General features: G+C 43.8%; 1 protein-coding gene across 1 annotated transcript in view; it reads left to right on the top strand.

Annotated features, from left to right (window-relative positions):
* camta1a (calmodulin binding transcription activator 1a) overlaps positions 1-12,153 on the top strand; it is a 121,040-nt gene extending 108,887 nt beyond the window's left edge. Inside the window, exons 9-21 of the mRNA XM_071522618.1 lie at positions 3,538-3,722; positions 3,962-4,158; positions 4,283-4,361; positions 4,588-4,936; positions 5,137-5,615; positions 6,397-6,575; positions 7,089-7,332; positions 8,305-8,376; positions 8,623-8,643; positions 8,800-8,999; positions 9,442-9,516; positions 9,982-10,035; positions 12,090-12,153. Of these exons, the coding sequence (XP_071378719.1) occupies positions 3,538-3,722; positions 3,962-4,158; positions 4,283-4,361; positions 4,588-4,936; positions 5,137-5,615; positions 6,397-6,575; positions 7,089-7,332; positions 8,305-8,376; positions 8,623-8,643; positions 8,800-8,999; positions 9,442-9,516; positions 9,982-10,035; positions 12,090-12,153 (2,198 nt within the window). The remainder of the gene's footprint in view (positions 1-3,537; positions 3,723-3,961; positions 4,159-4,282; positions 4,362-4,587; positions 4,937-5,136; positions 5,616-6,396; positions 6,576-7,088; positions 7,333-8,304; positions 8,377-8,622; positions 8,644-8,799; positions 9,000-9,441; positions 9,517-9,981; positions 10,036-12,089) is intronic.
* The last annotated feature ends 4,812 nt before the right edge of the window (positions 12,154-16,965 follow it).

Here is a 16,965-nt window from a genome sequence, read left to right as displayed (position 1 = left end):
TCCCACACTAGACTTGTGACTTTCCCTATGGAGCCTGGCTTTTTACTCTATATTGTAGGATGACAAGACTAGTAATATATTTATGAGCCTAGATCCCAGGACAAGAGAAGAAATGACTCATTTGGGTTCCAGTTAGTTCAAGAACTCCTGTCATAGAGTATTAGGCAGTTGTGTTTTCACATGCTTAATGCTAAGTATTCCCTTCTTAGCCTAGGCAGTTGTCACACTTTTAAAAAAGAGCTCAGGTTGTGGTTGTGACATCTTAGGATTTCCCTCAACTTCACAAAGTTTAGTGTTTCCTCTCACCTCTGGGCTGAGACTGGTCATTTAGCAACTTATTCACTGTAAGTACAGTACACTACAATAGTTATATAACAGCCTACACAGAAAAACTGTTTAAAATTTCCTGCACTCTTTACTCTGTCCGCTGTTTTCATATAAATAACCCTCACTAGATAACACTTAACACTTCAGTGGATAACCCACGCCAGAGATGGGTTCAGACAGAGAATTTATGGAGCATGAAAATCAGTGTAGGTTTTTATTAAGCAAAGTGGTGAGCCCACTCTATTTTTGTATATTTCACGCCTAATTTAGATGGGGAAACAGGGGGAAAACAGCACCGAAAGCAAGGCGAGGATTCAGACCTTTGTCACGTAGAATAAATCTCCACAAGTGTCAAAGGGAGTTGGACTCATCCACAGAAAACTGGCCTGGCTTTAATGGACATACTTACTGTATGCCATGACAAGTGTCGTTTTATGCTTTAGTTGACAAATCACCACTCATTCAAGAACTTTAAATGTAATGAGTGGTGGTCTGCCTCATGTTTGCACCTGATCCCTGTCTAAAATAGCATGTCAGAAATAGAGTGTCACAGTGTGCCCTAAATGTGCGAGAGTGACCACGTCTGCTGCCACACACCGTCACAAGGGAGTAAACTGGAGAATGGGAGGGTGTTAACGACGTCACCTTGTTGTTATAGTTCTGTTTGGCTGCTCGCCTCCCCTCTCTCCTCCTTCTCCCCTCCCACCCGTCCCCACCCCCATCCTCCTCCCTCTGCAGTAGACGTGCATCGCATTTGGAGCAGCAGGCAGCAGGTGGAGATGACATCATCTGCACTGCAGCACACTGCAGCACTGGGTCTGAACAAAGACATGTCAGCCTACCGCTAACTACCCCTCTCTCTCTCTCTCTCTCTCTCTCTCTCTCTCTCTATCTATCTCTCTCTCTCTCTCTCTCTCTCTATCTCTCTCTCTGTATGAATATCTCTCTCTTTGTCTCTCTCTCTCTCTTTCTCTCTCTTTTTGTGGGTCTGTTCCCTCATGTCAGCCAGTGGGAGAGAGAGAGGGAGCATAACCCTGTGCCTAGACAGGCTGTAGGGCCGTGAACCCCCACCCCACCCCCACCCCCCCCCCACCCCAGACAAAAGCACTCAGACACAGGCCTTCAGCTCTCTACCTCACCTGGTGAAGATGGATCCCACATGAGAAGAAACACTGCAGACACTCCAAGTCTGTATGAGAGAGGGCTGCTGATCTGACAGCAGGCTCAGTGTGCAACATACAGTAGGGAGGGATGGAAAGCAGAGAAGATCTCGTTATTGTCCTCTAAGTCCATTATTCACAGTGCAGCATGTTGTCACTGATAGCAGTAATTTACTAGCCAGTGACATTATGTTTTGCTGCCGAATGATAGCAGTTACTTGACCTCTTTTACATTGGCATATAGGAAGTCTGAGCGTGACATTAGTTCTCCACAGAGCCTAGAGCTGTGACTGCCAAGATACCACAAAGCGCAAATGTCACCGGGTCGTGCTGTGAAGGCTCCCCACTTAGAGAGTCATTAGGTCTCTACCTACGGCATCAACACAGAGAAAAGAGAGTATGCCAAGTACACATACAGCACAGCAAAGAAGATTTATGGACTCCATATTTTTTTTATTGTTTGCCTTTCTCTCCCCATTTTTTTGCTGGTGTACCGAGTCCCTCTCCTCCCATTCATCAATAAGCCAATAGCGCGCAGGCAGACCATACACACACAGGCATGTTCCTGTCGCCTAGTTACCACTCGGCAGCAGGTTGCCACAGAAACGGCCTCATAGTGGCGAGAATGCTAATGCAGTCTTCTACACTCCCTGCTGCAGTGGGCTCTCTGTGCCCATCCCATTCCACTGTCTGTGCACAGCATACTGTGTGTGTGTGTGTCTGTGTGTGTGGTGCGTGCATGTGCGTGCGTGTGTGTGTGTGTCCACGGGGCTTATTGCTTGATCTCTCAGTGGGCCTCCTGCCTTTGCATTATAGTCTTATGTCAACTTACTGCAGCAGGTCAAATTGCAGTTTTTATAAGTGTTTGAAATGGACTTCTTAATTTTAGCTCCTCGAATGCATTTTGTGCAGTGATCTTACTCTGCCCAGCAATTTTATACTCTGCTTGATTTTTCAATTAGACCTCAAGCCATAGGAGTTTATTTTTGTGTTTGATTTACTAACTTAAAGGCTTATGCTCTAAAGACCACACTTTACGGGTCTTTTCAAGTCATTGCTCTGCTCTGTCCCCACTCAAGTCTTGAATTATGCAGCAAGTTTACTATTTCTGATTTCCTTGTTGCAAGAGTTACACCGTCTGAGGCAGAAACCTTAAGCAGAAACAACCCCTTAAAACCACATTGATTGACACAGAGTACAAAGCAGTGGGTAGCCTCTTACCCAGCATGTAGACGCTGTGCAGCCCAATACACATCCATCCATCTCGATGTATGGAAAGGCTGGGTTTTCAAGGATTATGGATAGGTGCAAGCTGTGACTGATTCTGTGCCACCAGCCACTCAGCCCTCCTACCATATGGGCCTGTGGAACATTCTCCACAGCCAGATAGGGGGTGGGCTGGGTGGGATGGGAGACCTTGGCCATAATGGTCTGTACTTAATCAACAGGAGAGGGCCTTCATCTGCACACTCCCTGCACAGCTTGTCTAACCCCCGTGTGAAGGGGTGGACACATTCAACAAGCCCTTACTCACTGGCCAATCATCCAACCTGTATTAGTCTGCTGGGGCTGCGTTGATGGAGTGGTGCAGGAGAGATGGAGGCAGGAGCTCAGTGCTGGGAGGCATTAGCAGATGATTGATGGGCTTTAAAGGTTATTTTAGTAAAGCCAATTGTTTTGATGAAGTTAATGATTGATGTTATTGTTTTCACTGACGTTCTCAGGAGATTAATAACGATTACGCCCTGGGTTTTGTGTCTTGCAGCTGAAAGTGGAAAATGAACTTGGTGTCAGCTGTGCATGTGTTCTTAAACATTTTGGTGTATGTCTCATGTTGTTAAGCCCCAAGTCACTGCGACAGACTTAATGCTGCTCAGTGCACTTCAGAACAACATATCTGGTGCAGCTTGCGGTGCATAGTGCATGATCATTTGTCTTGTCAGGACACAGGGTTGTTTGTGCTGGTCACAGCAAAGACAGCCATTTTTTGCACACTGGATGCTGGTTGTGTGCTGACGTGTTCTTCCTCCGTGTCCCACTGCTTGCCCAGATAACCAGTTCAGAATGTCTATCCTGGAGCGCCTGGAGCAGATGGAGAGGAGGATGGCGGAGATGGCCAGCCACCAGCAGCAGAGCAGTGCAGGGAGTGCCGGAGCTGGGGGAGGAGCAGGGGGTACAGGGGGTGGAGGAGGAGGAGGAGGAGGAGGAGGGGGAGGCAACAACAGCCAGTCACAGGTAAAAAGCAACATCAGGCTACTCATAGGATATAGGCTACAGTGAAGACAATCAATGCATATGACATTACATTTGCTGTAGCGAGCGCATTGTCTTTATCATTATTTAGTGGCTGAAAGATTTACAGTATAATTATATTTAACCAAATTGAGTGGGCTTTTATTTTTCTTTGTTAATTTTTTTTTTGTGCAAAACAAAATGCAACAACCAATGACATTCTGCTCTTTTGTGTATGTAAGTGTGTATCGGCCCAGGCACAGGCCAGCAGCTCCTTTGAGAGCCGTGTGGTGGTGGTCTGTGAGAAGATGATGAGCAGAGCTTGCTGGGCCAAGTCTAAACATCTGATCCACTCCAAGACCTTCAGAGGCATGACGCTCCTTCACCTGGCTGCAGGCCAAGGCTATGCCACCCTCATCCAGACGCTCATCAAGTGGCGGTGAGAATTTCAAAACACACTTCAAATCACAATCGATATAATGAAGGTTTAGTGTTTTTTTAGATTCTGTTTGCCACACACTAAATAGCAGAGAGATGCTAAGTGTGTTCTATCTTCCATCCAGCACAAAGCATGCTGATAGTATTGACCTGGAGTTGGAGGTGGACCCTCTCAACGTGGACCACTTCTCCTGCACGCCTCTGGTAAGAGAGCTCAAGTTAAAATCTTTAGAATTATGTGAGCAACTATGAAACCGCAAATTGCTCCCCTCCTGGTCTGTGGTGAGGGAATCTGTGGGCACCATTGGAGTGGATGCAACCTGTGGGTCAGTGTAGTATGATTTTCTTGTCCATTAAGTTTAGAGAAAACCTCTAACTCTGTTCCTGTATGCTGTTTTCTGGCTTCTTCATCCCTCTGTTTCATGTCTAGATGTGGGCGTGTGCGCTGGGTCACCTGGAGGCGGCGGTGGTCCTGTATAAATGGGACCGGCGTGCACTGGCTATCCCAGACTCTCTGGGCCGCCTGCCCCTGTCAATTGCCCGCTCTCGTGGCCACACCAAGCTGGCCGAGTGTCTGGAGCAGCTACAGAGGGAAGAGCAGCAGCCCCCCGCCCCTCTACCGCCCACAACCCGCATGTCTTTCTCCCCGGCCCCTGACGCCCCCACCAGTGACAGCTGGATGGTCAGCTGGGCCAACGACAGCGTGGTAGCACCCAGCGGAAAGAAAGGGGGTGCTGCCACCACCACAACCACCTCCAGCACCACCAACCTCAATCCAGGCCAGTGTGACCCTCTGTTTACAATTCTATTAGACTGAGAAGAAGTTGTTGGGCTGGTGGCACCTAAGAATCAGTCAGGGCAATAGCATTTTCAAGGGTGCATCACACAAGGAGCCACTCACAGGAACATCCCTTATTGTTTGTTAGGTAGTTATACACCAAAACTAGACACTAATTGTTACATGTTATGTTTCTTGCAGATTTGAGAAGGCCCAGGTCAGAACCCTCCAACTACTACAGCAGCGAGAGCCAGAGAGACCTCCCGCAGGCCAAAAAACACAAACCCAACCCAGAACTGTTTCAGGCCCGGCCTGACAAGGCCATGTCTGTCCCGCTGAGCCTGGAGCAGCAGCAGCTCCACAAGCTGTCCTCTAGTCCCAAGAGCCTGTCCTCAGAGGGTCTGAGCTCAGACAAGGGTCTCTCTGGAGGAAGCAGCACAGGGACCACCAGATGGACCTCCAGAGAGAGTTTCTCTAGCAGCGGCTTAGGGAGGAAGGGGTTGGGGGTCGGTGGAAGCAGCAGCAGCCTGGGAAAAGAGAAGTTGGCCAACCGGTTACGTCAGCGGGAACAGCTAGGCATGCTGGTGATGGCAGACAGAGAAATGGCTGACACAGAACTGCTCTCCTATCGGGAAGATCTGGAGAACCAGGACTGTCTCACACAGATGGATGACCTGCAGGTCAGAATAGAAACTTAACTGTGTCTGTCGATTCTTTGTGGTGCTGTATAGCTCAATGGGTAGAGCATGATACTACAGGGGTCAATTCCATTGGGGCCAAAAACATGTTCACTCATTATACTGTTAAATGCTGTTGGATAAAAGTGTCACACAAATGGCATGAGCGCACATACAGTATAGTATGCTTCTTCATTATATGTGCATTTTCTCAGAGGAAGGATGTGGTACGGAGACTTAAGTGCCACCACCTTGGAAAGTGGCATGCATATTGATCTAGATTGTCACCAGTGAAGAAAACATGGCAAGATGAGATTCAGATTGGAAGGGACATCAGTGCCATGCTACCAGTTCTTTCATGTGTGACTTCTGCATTGGGGAGGACACACACACACAAACACACACACACACTTACACACTAGGCCTACCTGGCACTCTGTCAACCTCCATCACAGCATAATAAACTCTCTCCATTGATCCAGTCCCATAGCCAAGTCCTCCAGCCATCCATCTTAGTTTTACTACTCCACCAAGGAATGAAGTGCTGGATTAGGATTCCACCTACAACACCACTGTCATCACAATTATTCTCTCAATTATTACTAAAGCCATTTCTTGACACATAGTGTGCCAAACATATTAGAAGAAAATAAGCAATTTATCCTGCATGCCTATATAATGCACTAAAATAGCTAGTCGCTAAGCCATTGAACCACTATAGTGGCATAACGTTGACAAGGTGAGACGTGTTCTCAGTCATCTCTGTTTTATCCCGATGAAACAGGTAAACATGATGACTCTGGCAGAGCACATCATTGAGGCAACCCCAGAGAGAATAAAAAGGGAGAACTTCACCGCCGTGGACTCTGTGCCCTTAGACACCACAGGGGTCAGCAACACCATGAACTGGCTGGCCAACTACCTGGGAGACGTGGAGCAGCTGCCGAGCATCATACACCTACGGTAAGGAGCAGCGTGGAGTTGAAATGCAGTACACGCTGTGTGTGTGTGTGTGTGCGTGTGTGTGTCAATGCATATATTCCCACTTGCTTTCCATGCTTTATTAGCCGACACTAATATTGTCCAAATGGGCTATCTTGTTGGGCCAAAATATTGTTTTAACTGGTGGGGGGTAATACAGAACTCACAGCCTTTGTATATGCACATTCCCAAATTAATTCACAAATGCACTTGTAGTGACCTAAAAAACAGCTTGAATAAAGAAAAACAATGTCTGAAGTGTACACTATTGTACAGTACATTGCTTGTCCCATTCGTTATTCCTCACACCAAAGTTGCCCTTGTTGGGACAAAACATTGTTTTAACAGCTGGTGGATAATAAGGATAATATGGGGTACACAGGCTTAGAATAAACTTGCATAGTCACTCTCTATTGCTACCCTGTACATTGACCATAAATATAAATAAAGAGCTCTGAAATGTACTGAAAAGTTCTGTCATTTGTCTTCCCTCAGATCTCTGTATAGCGAGCCCCTGACCCCATCATCCAACCCCAGCCTCAGTCCAGGGGGGTCTCCGTTGAGAGAGGGGCCCCTGGAGAGGTCCACCCTCCCCTCCCCAGCCGACTGGAGCGAGTTCATCAACGCCTCCAACAGCAAGGTGGAGCGAGACCTGGCCCAGCTGACTCTGTCAGACCCAGAGCAGAGAGAGCTGTACGAGGCCGCCCGCCTGGTCCAAACTGCCTTCCGCAAGTACAAGGTACAGGCCCAGGGTCAGGTGCCAAATGCTGTGTGTACTGCTGCCCACAGTGAGGGGGCTGCACTGCTAGGACTGGTATAATTTGATTAAGTTGTTTTTTTTGTCTCAATGATGGATGAAATACGAGAGTTGTTCAAAGGTGAAAGTTTATTTGGTTTTAAGCTTTGGTGCTCTGATCATTTAAGTAATATTCAGGGTTGTGACACAGTTCACTACTACCTTCCTTCTGGGGATATTCTGTAAATTTTATATTCACACTGAATATTATTCACATTATTCTGTCTCTATCTCTGTCTCTGTTCCTCTCCTCATATACACATAACAACACAAACAAATATATATCCAAAGCCTTGTGTCCCTGTGGTTTCAGCATGGGAAAGGTGGCTTGAGCAGAGCATGGCCTTGCTTAGAAGAACGACTGCACTGTCCCCCGTCCCCCGCTCCAAATAAATCTGATTAAGCTCACCTATGTATTCTGATTCTCTCTGCCTTTCTCTCTCTCTTTCTCTCTCTCTTTGTAAGTTAAGTGTATGGATCCCGCTACTGCCTGTTCTTAACTAGCTCTCCACACACCAGTCCCTCACCCTCCCTCTGCCCGACCCCATTCCTCACCTTGCTACCTCCCCCCCGCAGCTACTTTTAATGAGTTTCCACATGTCAAACTGTTCGCTGTCATTCACAGTCATCTGTTATGCCCTTCTACCAGCTGATACTGAGGTGGACCTATGGCTCTCCGTCTCTTTCCCAGCCAACCCAGCCCAAAATGGAGAATCTCTCAGCAGCAGTTCACCACCTCATCCCCTGTCCTCACATGGGGGCCAGTCTACCAGGGGTGGACTCATTCCAGGGTGCCACTCATGGGCCAGACACCAGGAGACCTCAGGGAGACTTGACAGAGCCACTAATGTCATTTGTGGCAATAAAGCAGCTCCTATTGTGAACCCTGACCTCTCCCACTCTACTCTCCTACAGGGGCGCCCGCTCCGAGAGCAACAGGAAGTAGCTGCTGCCGTTATTCAACGTTGTTACAAGAAATACAAACAGGTAGGCACCACCAAAGCACTGTAGGTGCTCCTATGGATACGTTCATGTCAACTAAATGCTTGATTCTACATATTTCAATGTAGTTAGTCTACATTACAGTCCTTTATGAGGCAGATATCATGAGTTAAATACCTAAATACCCTCTGAAATACCTTCACTGAAGCTTTTCAGCTTTTTTTAAACCCAGGCTGATCTTTTGTTATGCCAGTCCGTGATTCACAATTTTTCCCTTTTTCTGTTTGCAAGCTAACATGGATAGCCTTGAAGGTAACACATTTTCAGTGCCTTAGATTTCACTACCGCCAACTGAACAGGTTGCATTACGTTGTGTCATATATTCTTCTACTACTGTGTGACCGCATAGTACTGGTGCAGCGTTCACATCCCAGTGAGCATGACGCATTGTTTTGCTCTTGTTGGCAGTATGCACTTTATAAGAAGATGACGCAGGCCGCCATCCTTATCCAGAGTAAGTTCCGCAGCTACCACGAGCAGAAGAAGTTCCAGCAGAGCAGGAGGGCCGCCGTGCTCATCCAGCAGTACTACCGCAGCTACAAGGAGTTTGGCAGGCTGAAGCCCCACCGCCGTGGGGCAGCTGCTGCCCTGGTGCAGCACAAACTGAGGTAGACACTCAGCCACGTATTAAAGCCAAATACTGGAATATAATAGCATTAACACTGCCAGCGATAGCAACACATGAAAAGACCCATTTTTACCTACCATTACAAAAATTATTGATTGTGCAAAAGTGAAATAAATGAATGTACTTTTTTAAGGATAATAGGTAACTTAAGTCTGTGGTTCACAAATTGATAACAGACTGGACCCTCAAGATTTTAAAGATGAATAATAAGCTTCAGGTTATGATTTTTTTTATTTCCAAAATGAAAATACTGCATTTGGAATAGAACCCTTCTATTCATCTTTACGGAAAGATAAAAATCAGTCTAATCCGTATCTTCAGCCCTATGAGTGCTACAGCATTACTATACAGATGTGCCAGTTTTCAACACAAACACTGCGTTACGGACTGTTAAACAGCATTCTCCGTCTTGTCTTTTGTAGAGGTAGTCTGCTCACTAAGAGGCAGGATCAGGCTGCCAGGAAGATCATGAGGTTCCTACGTCGCTGCCGCCACAGGTAGGTCCCGACCCTGGGTCACATAGGGACGTATGCTGTTAGATTTGCACACACATACTCACATACGCAGAAACACACACACACACACACACACTAGGCTAGACATACTCATAGATCTAGACTGATTCATTAGATCCAATGCCAGGGTTAGTAAATGGTCTAAGAGAGTCTTTGCCTATAGAGCTAACCAGTAAGACAGAGTAGAGATTACCACTTGTTTCACAGCTTGACAATACTTTCTTTCCCTCAACAAGACAATGAAGCTTTTTTTTTTTTTTACATTCTGTGTTATTTAATTTGGGGGGAAAATGGATTGGGTGGTTAGACATGTCTCCAACACCTCAGGCCCTCCCTCCCTCCCTCCCCCCTCACTGTATTTGGCCCCCACCTGTCCTCGCCCCCCTCCCTCACAGTGCCTACTGTGTGCTAATAGCTGTCTGGTATTGTTTTGCTGTTTACGCCAAGCCCCTTGATGGACCATAGACTGTTCAAGCGGGTGAGTGCAGCCTCAGCAACTCAGTTCGTGCTTCTCTCTCCCTGTTTATTCTGTATGTCTCTGCCTTTCTCTCTCTCTCTCTCTCTCTCTCTCTGTCTCTCTTTCTCACTTTCTCTCTCTCTTTAATAATACAATTATCTCCTCCTGAGGCTTTGCCCCTCACTTTCTCTCCCTCCCTCCCTTCCTCCCTCACTCTCATTCTCTCTTTCGCTCTCTCTCTCCCTCCATCTCCCCCCTCTCTCTCTCTCCATCACTGTTGCTTGATGCCTGCTTGCATGAAGGCTGCCGACTGGAGCCACAGGTGGACTGAGAAGCTCAGATTTAGAGCAGAACCGATCTTAAACTCTTAAACTAACCACTGCTTATGAATGACAACATCACTGCAACACTTAACAGGCCACTTCTCTGTCTCTCTCTATCTCTGTCTTTCTCTCTCTCCTTGGAAATGTTTTTTTTTTTTTATGTTTGTTTTTGGTTTGTTATTTCAGTTCTGTGTGGTTATGAAGATACCAGTTTGAGAGAACGGAAGGTTTTTTCTCGATCATGTTTTATTCTGTTGCATGTCAAGTGGTGACAACTTTGGGCCTTGCTCTTCTACCTTTAGGCATGCTATGGGCCGGCTATTTTCTCAAGTAGCTGTCTGTCTGTCTGACTGGCTGTGTGTCCTGTTTCTAGCCAATTGACAGACTGGGAGGGGGACTTGACCTCCTCTAATTTCCCTTTACTCAAACTGTCAGTACTGCTGGATGTAACATGGTCACTGGTTCAATGACACATCATCACAAAAAATATTTCATATACACCTGATGGGGAAAAATGCTTCAAACAGCATATATAAAAGTTAGAACTGTTAATTTGATTATTTCACTTTTTTTGTAAGATCTTAATGTGCTTGCTGTTGACATTCATATTACCTGCTATTGCTCTTTTCCATATCTACAGTGCCCGTGTGAGTGGGTAGTCATGCTGTACTAAAATAGGTTACTGTGCTTTCAGAGCAAGATTGTTGTTGTAACCAGTTGTGATGGCAGGCTTGTCTGCTACATATGATATAGGTTACAGTGTTGTGATAACATATAGGTCACCGTGAAAAGGCAAACAATAGGATGCTCCACCCGTTGAGGCTACAACACAGAGCTGTAATGGACTCACACCTCCAGGGAGCACACCAGCTCAGCGTGAAAGGAAGCAGCACATTGGTGCACACACACACACACACACACACACACACACTTCCACATACTGCTTCTAACCATGCATCTACATACTCTGCCTCTATTCCATACATAAGTGTTAAAGTATTTACCATCTGCTTAGAATAACCAGAGTAGGGCTAAATCCATATGGTGGTGGATGTGTTACAGTCAATTTACAAGTAAAGAGTACTGTTTACTTAGCTTGCTGACCGCTTTTCACTCCTACTCTGTTTGGACACATGCCTCTGCTATGATGCCACACCAGGCTCACTTCTGGTGTTCTTATTTTGTAAACTGCAAAGCAATGCATATTATGTACATTTGAAAAAAAAAAACTATATGTAGTGAATGTCTTGGGATTAGGTGTATTTTACTTTCTTTAGTCTTCCATGCAGAGAGCTGATTCCTATCAGCCTCTGGGACCTTTTAGAGGAACCATTCATTCTTTTCAACATTGAGCTAATAGATTATAAAGTTTGGAAAGAATGTAATTTGTTCATTTGTAACTATCAAAGGAATACTGAGAGCTCTGTACCTATGGAATATGTCTGCCACTTAATATGTTATTTCTGTTTTCAAATGAATTAAGATGATCAGCTTCTGTTACTGCACAGATTATAGTTAGCAACATTTGTGTCTGTTCCGTATTTGTAATAGCACACGCCGCTCAATGTATTAACTTCAAGTATTTTTTACTTCATCTGTAATTGTGGTAGAGTTGAAATTAATCCTGACCGACATTTTCTTTCCCAGACCGGCTCTAGTTCCTGATGATCTGGGCTGAATGGTGTGATGCTGTTAGGCTAATGTCATGATGAGCTTGTCAACAGAAACCTGTCATGAATGTCGTAGTCATGGCCGCTTGTCTCTCTGTGTTTCAGGGTGAAAGAATTGAAAAGGGCCAGGGAACATGAGACCCCTCAGAAGAGCCCCCTCGCGATGTGACATCACTCTCCTGACTCCTCTTTTCTTTTTTCGTTTGTACCCAAGACATTTTACAAGAGAATTGAAAAAAACATCAATGCAAACACTGCAATTATTACTACTACTGCAGTGTTACTGGTTCTACTACTATTACATGTACAACGGCATTTTTTCACATATCCTTTCTTCCCACTGACTTGATTTCAGTTGGAGAGTGGCAACTTCTATGGGATTATAAACTAAAAGGGTCGGGGTGGGGGGTGCAGAACATTTGCTTCATGGCATTTTTTGCACTTTTTCATGGATTGCTTTGTCTTTTTTGGAGTACGAAGAGGTTTTGGACGGTGAAGGAAGAGAATGCAGGACATGTCTGAGGTCTGTCACACCTGAGGACCTAAAGAGGAGTACACCGAGTCGGACGATCTCAGAGGATAAGGAGACCATGCAGAAACACTTTGGGCTCTAATTGTATTTCATAACTTTTTAAGTGACCAATCAATTCATTCGAAGAAAGAATTTTTTACCAAATATATTGGTAACCCACTGATCCGGTTGCACACGTCCACTCTTGTTCACTACTGTAGATGAGTACATTCAATTTAGCTCAACAATTCTTCCTGTCCCACCGCGCTCTACCCCACCAGTCTGTCCCAATGGGTGGAGCTACAAATGAATGTAGGAGGGGTTTAACCAAGCAGAAGCAGGTGGGGGCTAAAATATTACTTTCTTGCCATTTCTTCGGAAAACCTTATTGCTTTATCGTATAAATTCTTACTTTATTACTTGAATTTGTTCCATCCTGTCCGATGTATTTGTTCCATCATGTCTGATGTATTTCTGACCTGTATCTTCAGAATTCTATGTTGTCGAATCCTATCAAGAAAAAAAATGCATGACTCTCGGCAAAAAGTCTTCGCCTGTGTGCTTGTGGTTTAGTCTTTCGGCCTATCCTCTGGTTTACTTTTCATTTCCAGTTTAGTGGTCCACATGCCCACCTACTCCCCCATGAGTCATACCATCTCGGTAATGAAGCTACCCTGACATTGTCCTCTTCCTTTTATTTCTTCTTTGTTTCAATTTGCCTCATTTCAATTGATTGCTCCTCTGAAACCTAACAAGAGAAAAGAACTTGCCTCTTTTGTGTTGTAACGATTATGGTCATGAAGGTTATTACTGTTCTTTTTAAATGAACTTCAGAGCCTGTGAAGGCTTTTGAGGGGAAGATCACATACATTGCCTTGACGTCTTAGAGATTCTTTGAGGGGTCCCTAAGCTTGTCCCAAAATAGGGGTTTGACAAATCCATATTTTTGACAATTGAGCGGTTTCTGTATATAAAGAAGGCTGAAAGTACGTAGGAAAAAAAACATTTACCCAAAGGGGATTGTATTTTAGAAATATATTATTTTATTCATTAAAAAGGGGTCAAAAACAGGTACGAGACAAAAACAGAATATTTGTATAGTTTTGTTTGAATGCCTAAGAAGTATGGTTGTATTGTTTGTATATAGTGTAAATACCTGGGATAAAAATGAGCTATGTGCATGAAAAGTATGAACAGAGTCAAAAGGAAAAAAAACAACAAAAGCAGTAGTGGCTATGCTCTGTAAAATGATTAAAACTATTTCACTATAAGAGTATTTTATTTTATTTTGATTGTTCTTGAGAAGAACATTTTGCTAAAGCATGACCTTATTGCAATATGAAAAAGTAAAAAAAAAAACATACTGTATTTAGAGTTAGGAGAAATCTGCAAAATTATCTTAAAACAAGTATGGTTATGTTTACATTTTTTGTTTTGGGCTACCAAGAATTTTTTGCCAATGGTGCCAAGTAATGTGAATGCTATATTGCTTAACAAGAGAATTAAGTTAATTTTTGCAGAACAGATAATCATACAGTGAAATACACACTAGCATTGAAGACCACAAGATCACAGCTGGCCGAGGATCACAAAAACAAAAAGGTACACATATTGCAGACTGAGTCATATTTAAACAGAAAACATTTAAGCCTCTCATGTCTCCATTCCCATAGAGAACCCAGACCTTTTGCCATCACTGCACACACCTGGATTTCATAGCAAAGAACGAAAACCTTTAAATTTGTGTTTTATTTTAGTTGTTGACTGCAAATGGAATGTGATGTGTCACTGAGACAGTTTGTATGATCTTAAAGATTGTAAATGGCAGCCTTGCCCATGGTGACTCTATAAACCGTTGCATGGTATTACCCTCTGTTACTGAGGAAGAGAATGCAACAGATTAATTAATCTCTCTAAATGTGCAGTATGTTGCAGAAAACATTGGATTTATCAAGTCCAAGGTGATCCCAAAAAGTAAACTGGTGACTTTTTTCCTAATATACTACGTTCTAACAGAATACTCCTTGATCAAGGCTGCCAGGGTCTGGACAGACCTTATATTTCATGTAAAAAAAAAAAAAAAGTATTTCTAATTGTTCTAGTTGACTGAAAGACATCTGTAGCATACATGACTGGAGTTCTTTGTCAAACAGCTGAAAATATATTCTCAAAATGAACTGTTCCAACAATCTAAGGTGCTAAAAAGATTCTGTCCAGAAGGACAACACTAAAACTTGTCACTCAGTGTCAGTGAGCCAAAGTGAGCGTGGTAACCTGTGTGTGAAATAGTGCACTGGTGCCACTTATAACTCTGAGGAATAAGATGTGTCTTGTCCATTGGCTGCTGACAATACAAAGCAGTGCTTTTGAAAGTCTAGTGGGAACAATCTGAATGAGAATGAGCACAGTGAGCTGCTGGTCTAGAGGTGCCTGATGGTTGCTGCCTAATTCCTATAATATATTCATATTAGAACAACCAGAAAGTGTATTCTCTATCCAAGTAATGACATTAATTATTCAGCCAAGGTGCGAGTGCCATTGAAAAACTTTTGTTGTTTTGTTTACTGAATTGTTGTCATGTACGCTGTTTTTTTTTTTGTTTGTTTTTTTAATTAATAGCCTAGGTATTTCTTTATTTCATTGACTTGACTGATTTTCGTTTTCCACAGACCTGATATGTAAACTTTATTTCCCGAGTGTTTATGTAGAAAGTGCCTACTCATATCCCGATCGCACAAATCCAATGTCAGCATACGTGCAATGTACCTGAGGTTGAGAACGTTTGAGAGAAAATGGTCACCTAAAGACAGTGCTGTATCCAGTACATGAAAACACATGATCACCATCACCTTACACTCACCAAAGCCAGAATATGATAATCCCTGTTCAAACCAGTTTCACTAGCATCCCGGCTTGTCAACATGCTAAGCTTTTTTTTTCTTTTTCTGCCTTCTTTTCTCTCTTTTTCTACTGGGACTGCTTGTTAAAACCACAAAATTTAGAAATGCCACTACTGGGGTTTGTTGCCTTGCATTCATCCTCTAGATTGTGGTTAGAATGCATAGCTGATGCGGTGCTGTGGCAAAAGGAGAAGGATTTATTATGCTTGCATGGGTAAAATAGTTAACTGGGTGACAGAACTGCACCTAAAGCATGCTTATTTTCCTAGAATCGGTAGTCAGATAGACTTGTTAAAAGACTTACTGTTCTGTAAAACGATGAACGTTGGTTTGACGTGTCACAGAACTCAGAAAGACGGAGGGCATGTAACCGGAGGGCAGAGGGGAAACCTACAAATCGAGCCAATGATCAATAAGCAGTATTGACTGACGTTTTCATGGCAAAGCATGAGGACAAGATTGTTTTTAGAGCAAGCTTAAACTTTTTAGACTTTTTTGTTTTTAATTCTTTTGGATTTGATCAGTGTGCTCCCAACTTCAAATACACAGACAAGGTTGGAGACCATTGTGACAGTATAGCAAGTATTAACTAAGTGACACACATAACACACACAAACACATGCACAAAACACTGCACAGCACACATGCAGACATGTCAAGGTGTCAGTTTCACTTGTACACAGAGCAGTGGAGAGAGCGTTGCTCTTTCCCCGGCTGAGGGACTGGTTCACCTCCCTTCTGTATTTTACTCAGGGTGCCAAAATGGGGAGGAGGAAACAGAACAGGACACGTGATTCACAGCAGAAGATACTGAAATTGGATATAGGTAAACCTTTCAGCAGTGCTTTCTGGTAAAGACACGCAATGGGAGAAACACATTTTCCACTGCGATACTGGACTGAAGACATTATAATGAATGAAGATAATATATAATCCATTTCCTCTCAGTAAGGTTGAACATTACAGTGGAGCCGAGAAATAAAGTGTTGTCATAGCTCATTACAGTGAGATAAGGGATTTGACATTCTTTCATAAAACCCTGTCAAATCATTCTGACCAGTTGTTTTTGCCTTGAATATACAGTATCTATGATGACAAAGTGTAGAGAGAATCAAAGAGTGTAGTTATATGAAAAGCTCACCTGCAAATCTTGTTTTTTACTGCCATTTATGAATGGGATGACAGGTTAGCTGATAGGCACTCTTCATTAGTATATTATCAATTTCATGACATTCTGTGAATTGACCTGGGAATCTGCCTTTCCTCCTCTTCTTTTGTCCAAGCACCCAAACCAGAGAAAGGTAGGCACATCAGGACAACAGAACAGAAACAATCTTACAACATATTCCACTTGTGGACACAGAGCAATAAGAATTATTTTGTGGAGACCTATAGACCTAGTGAAGTTTAAAACGATTGGACACATGTAGTTGACTTACTCTTATGCAAATGCCAGTATTGCAAGACAAGCATTCAGTAGTTTATGGACAGCAATTATATGGCACCCTTTACCGAACTGCACGTTTTCATCAATTCCAAACCAAGAAGAAAAAAAATGGCCCTGCTTTGA

This window comes from Centroberyx affinis, unplaced genomic scaffold, assembly GCF_046629955.1.
Source record: "Centroberyx affinis isolate AG114_WGS23_722 - 3 ecotype Tasmania unplaced genomic scaffold, CSIRO-AGI_Caff_v1 ptg001010l_1, whole genome shotgun sequence".
Classification (NCBI taxonomy): Eukaryota; Metazoa; Chordata; class Actinopteri; order Beryciformes; family Berycidae; genus Centroberyx; species Centroberyx affinis.
Note: the sequence above shows the minus strand (reverse complement) of the source record. Positions and strands in the feature narration are given on the sequence as shown.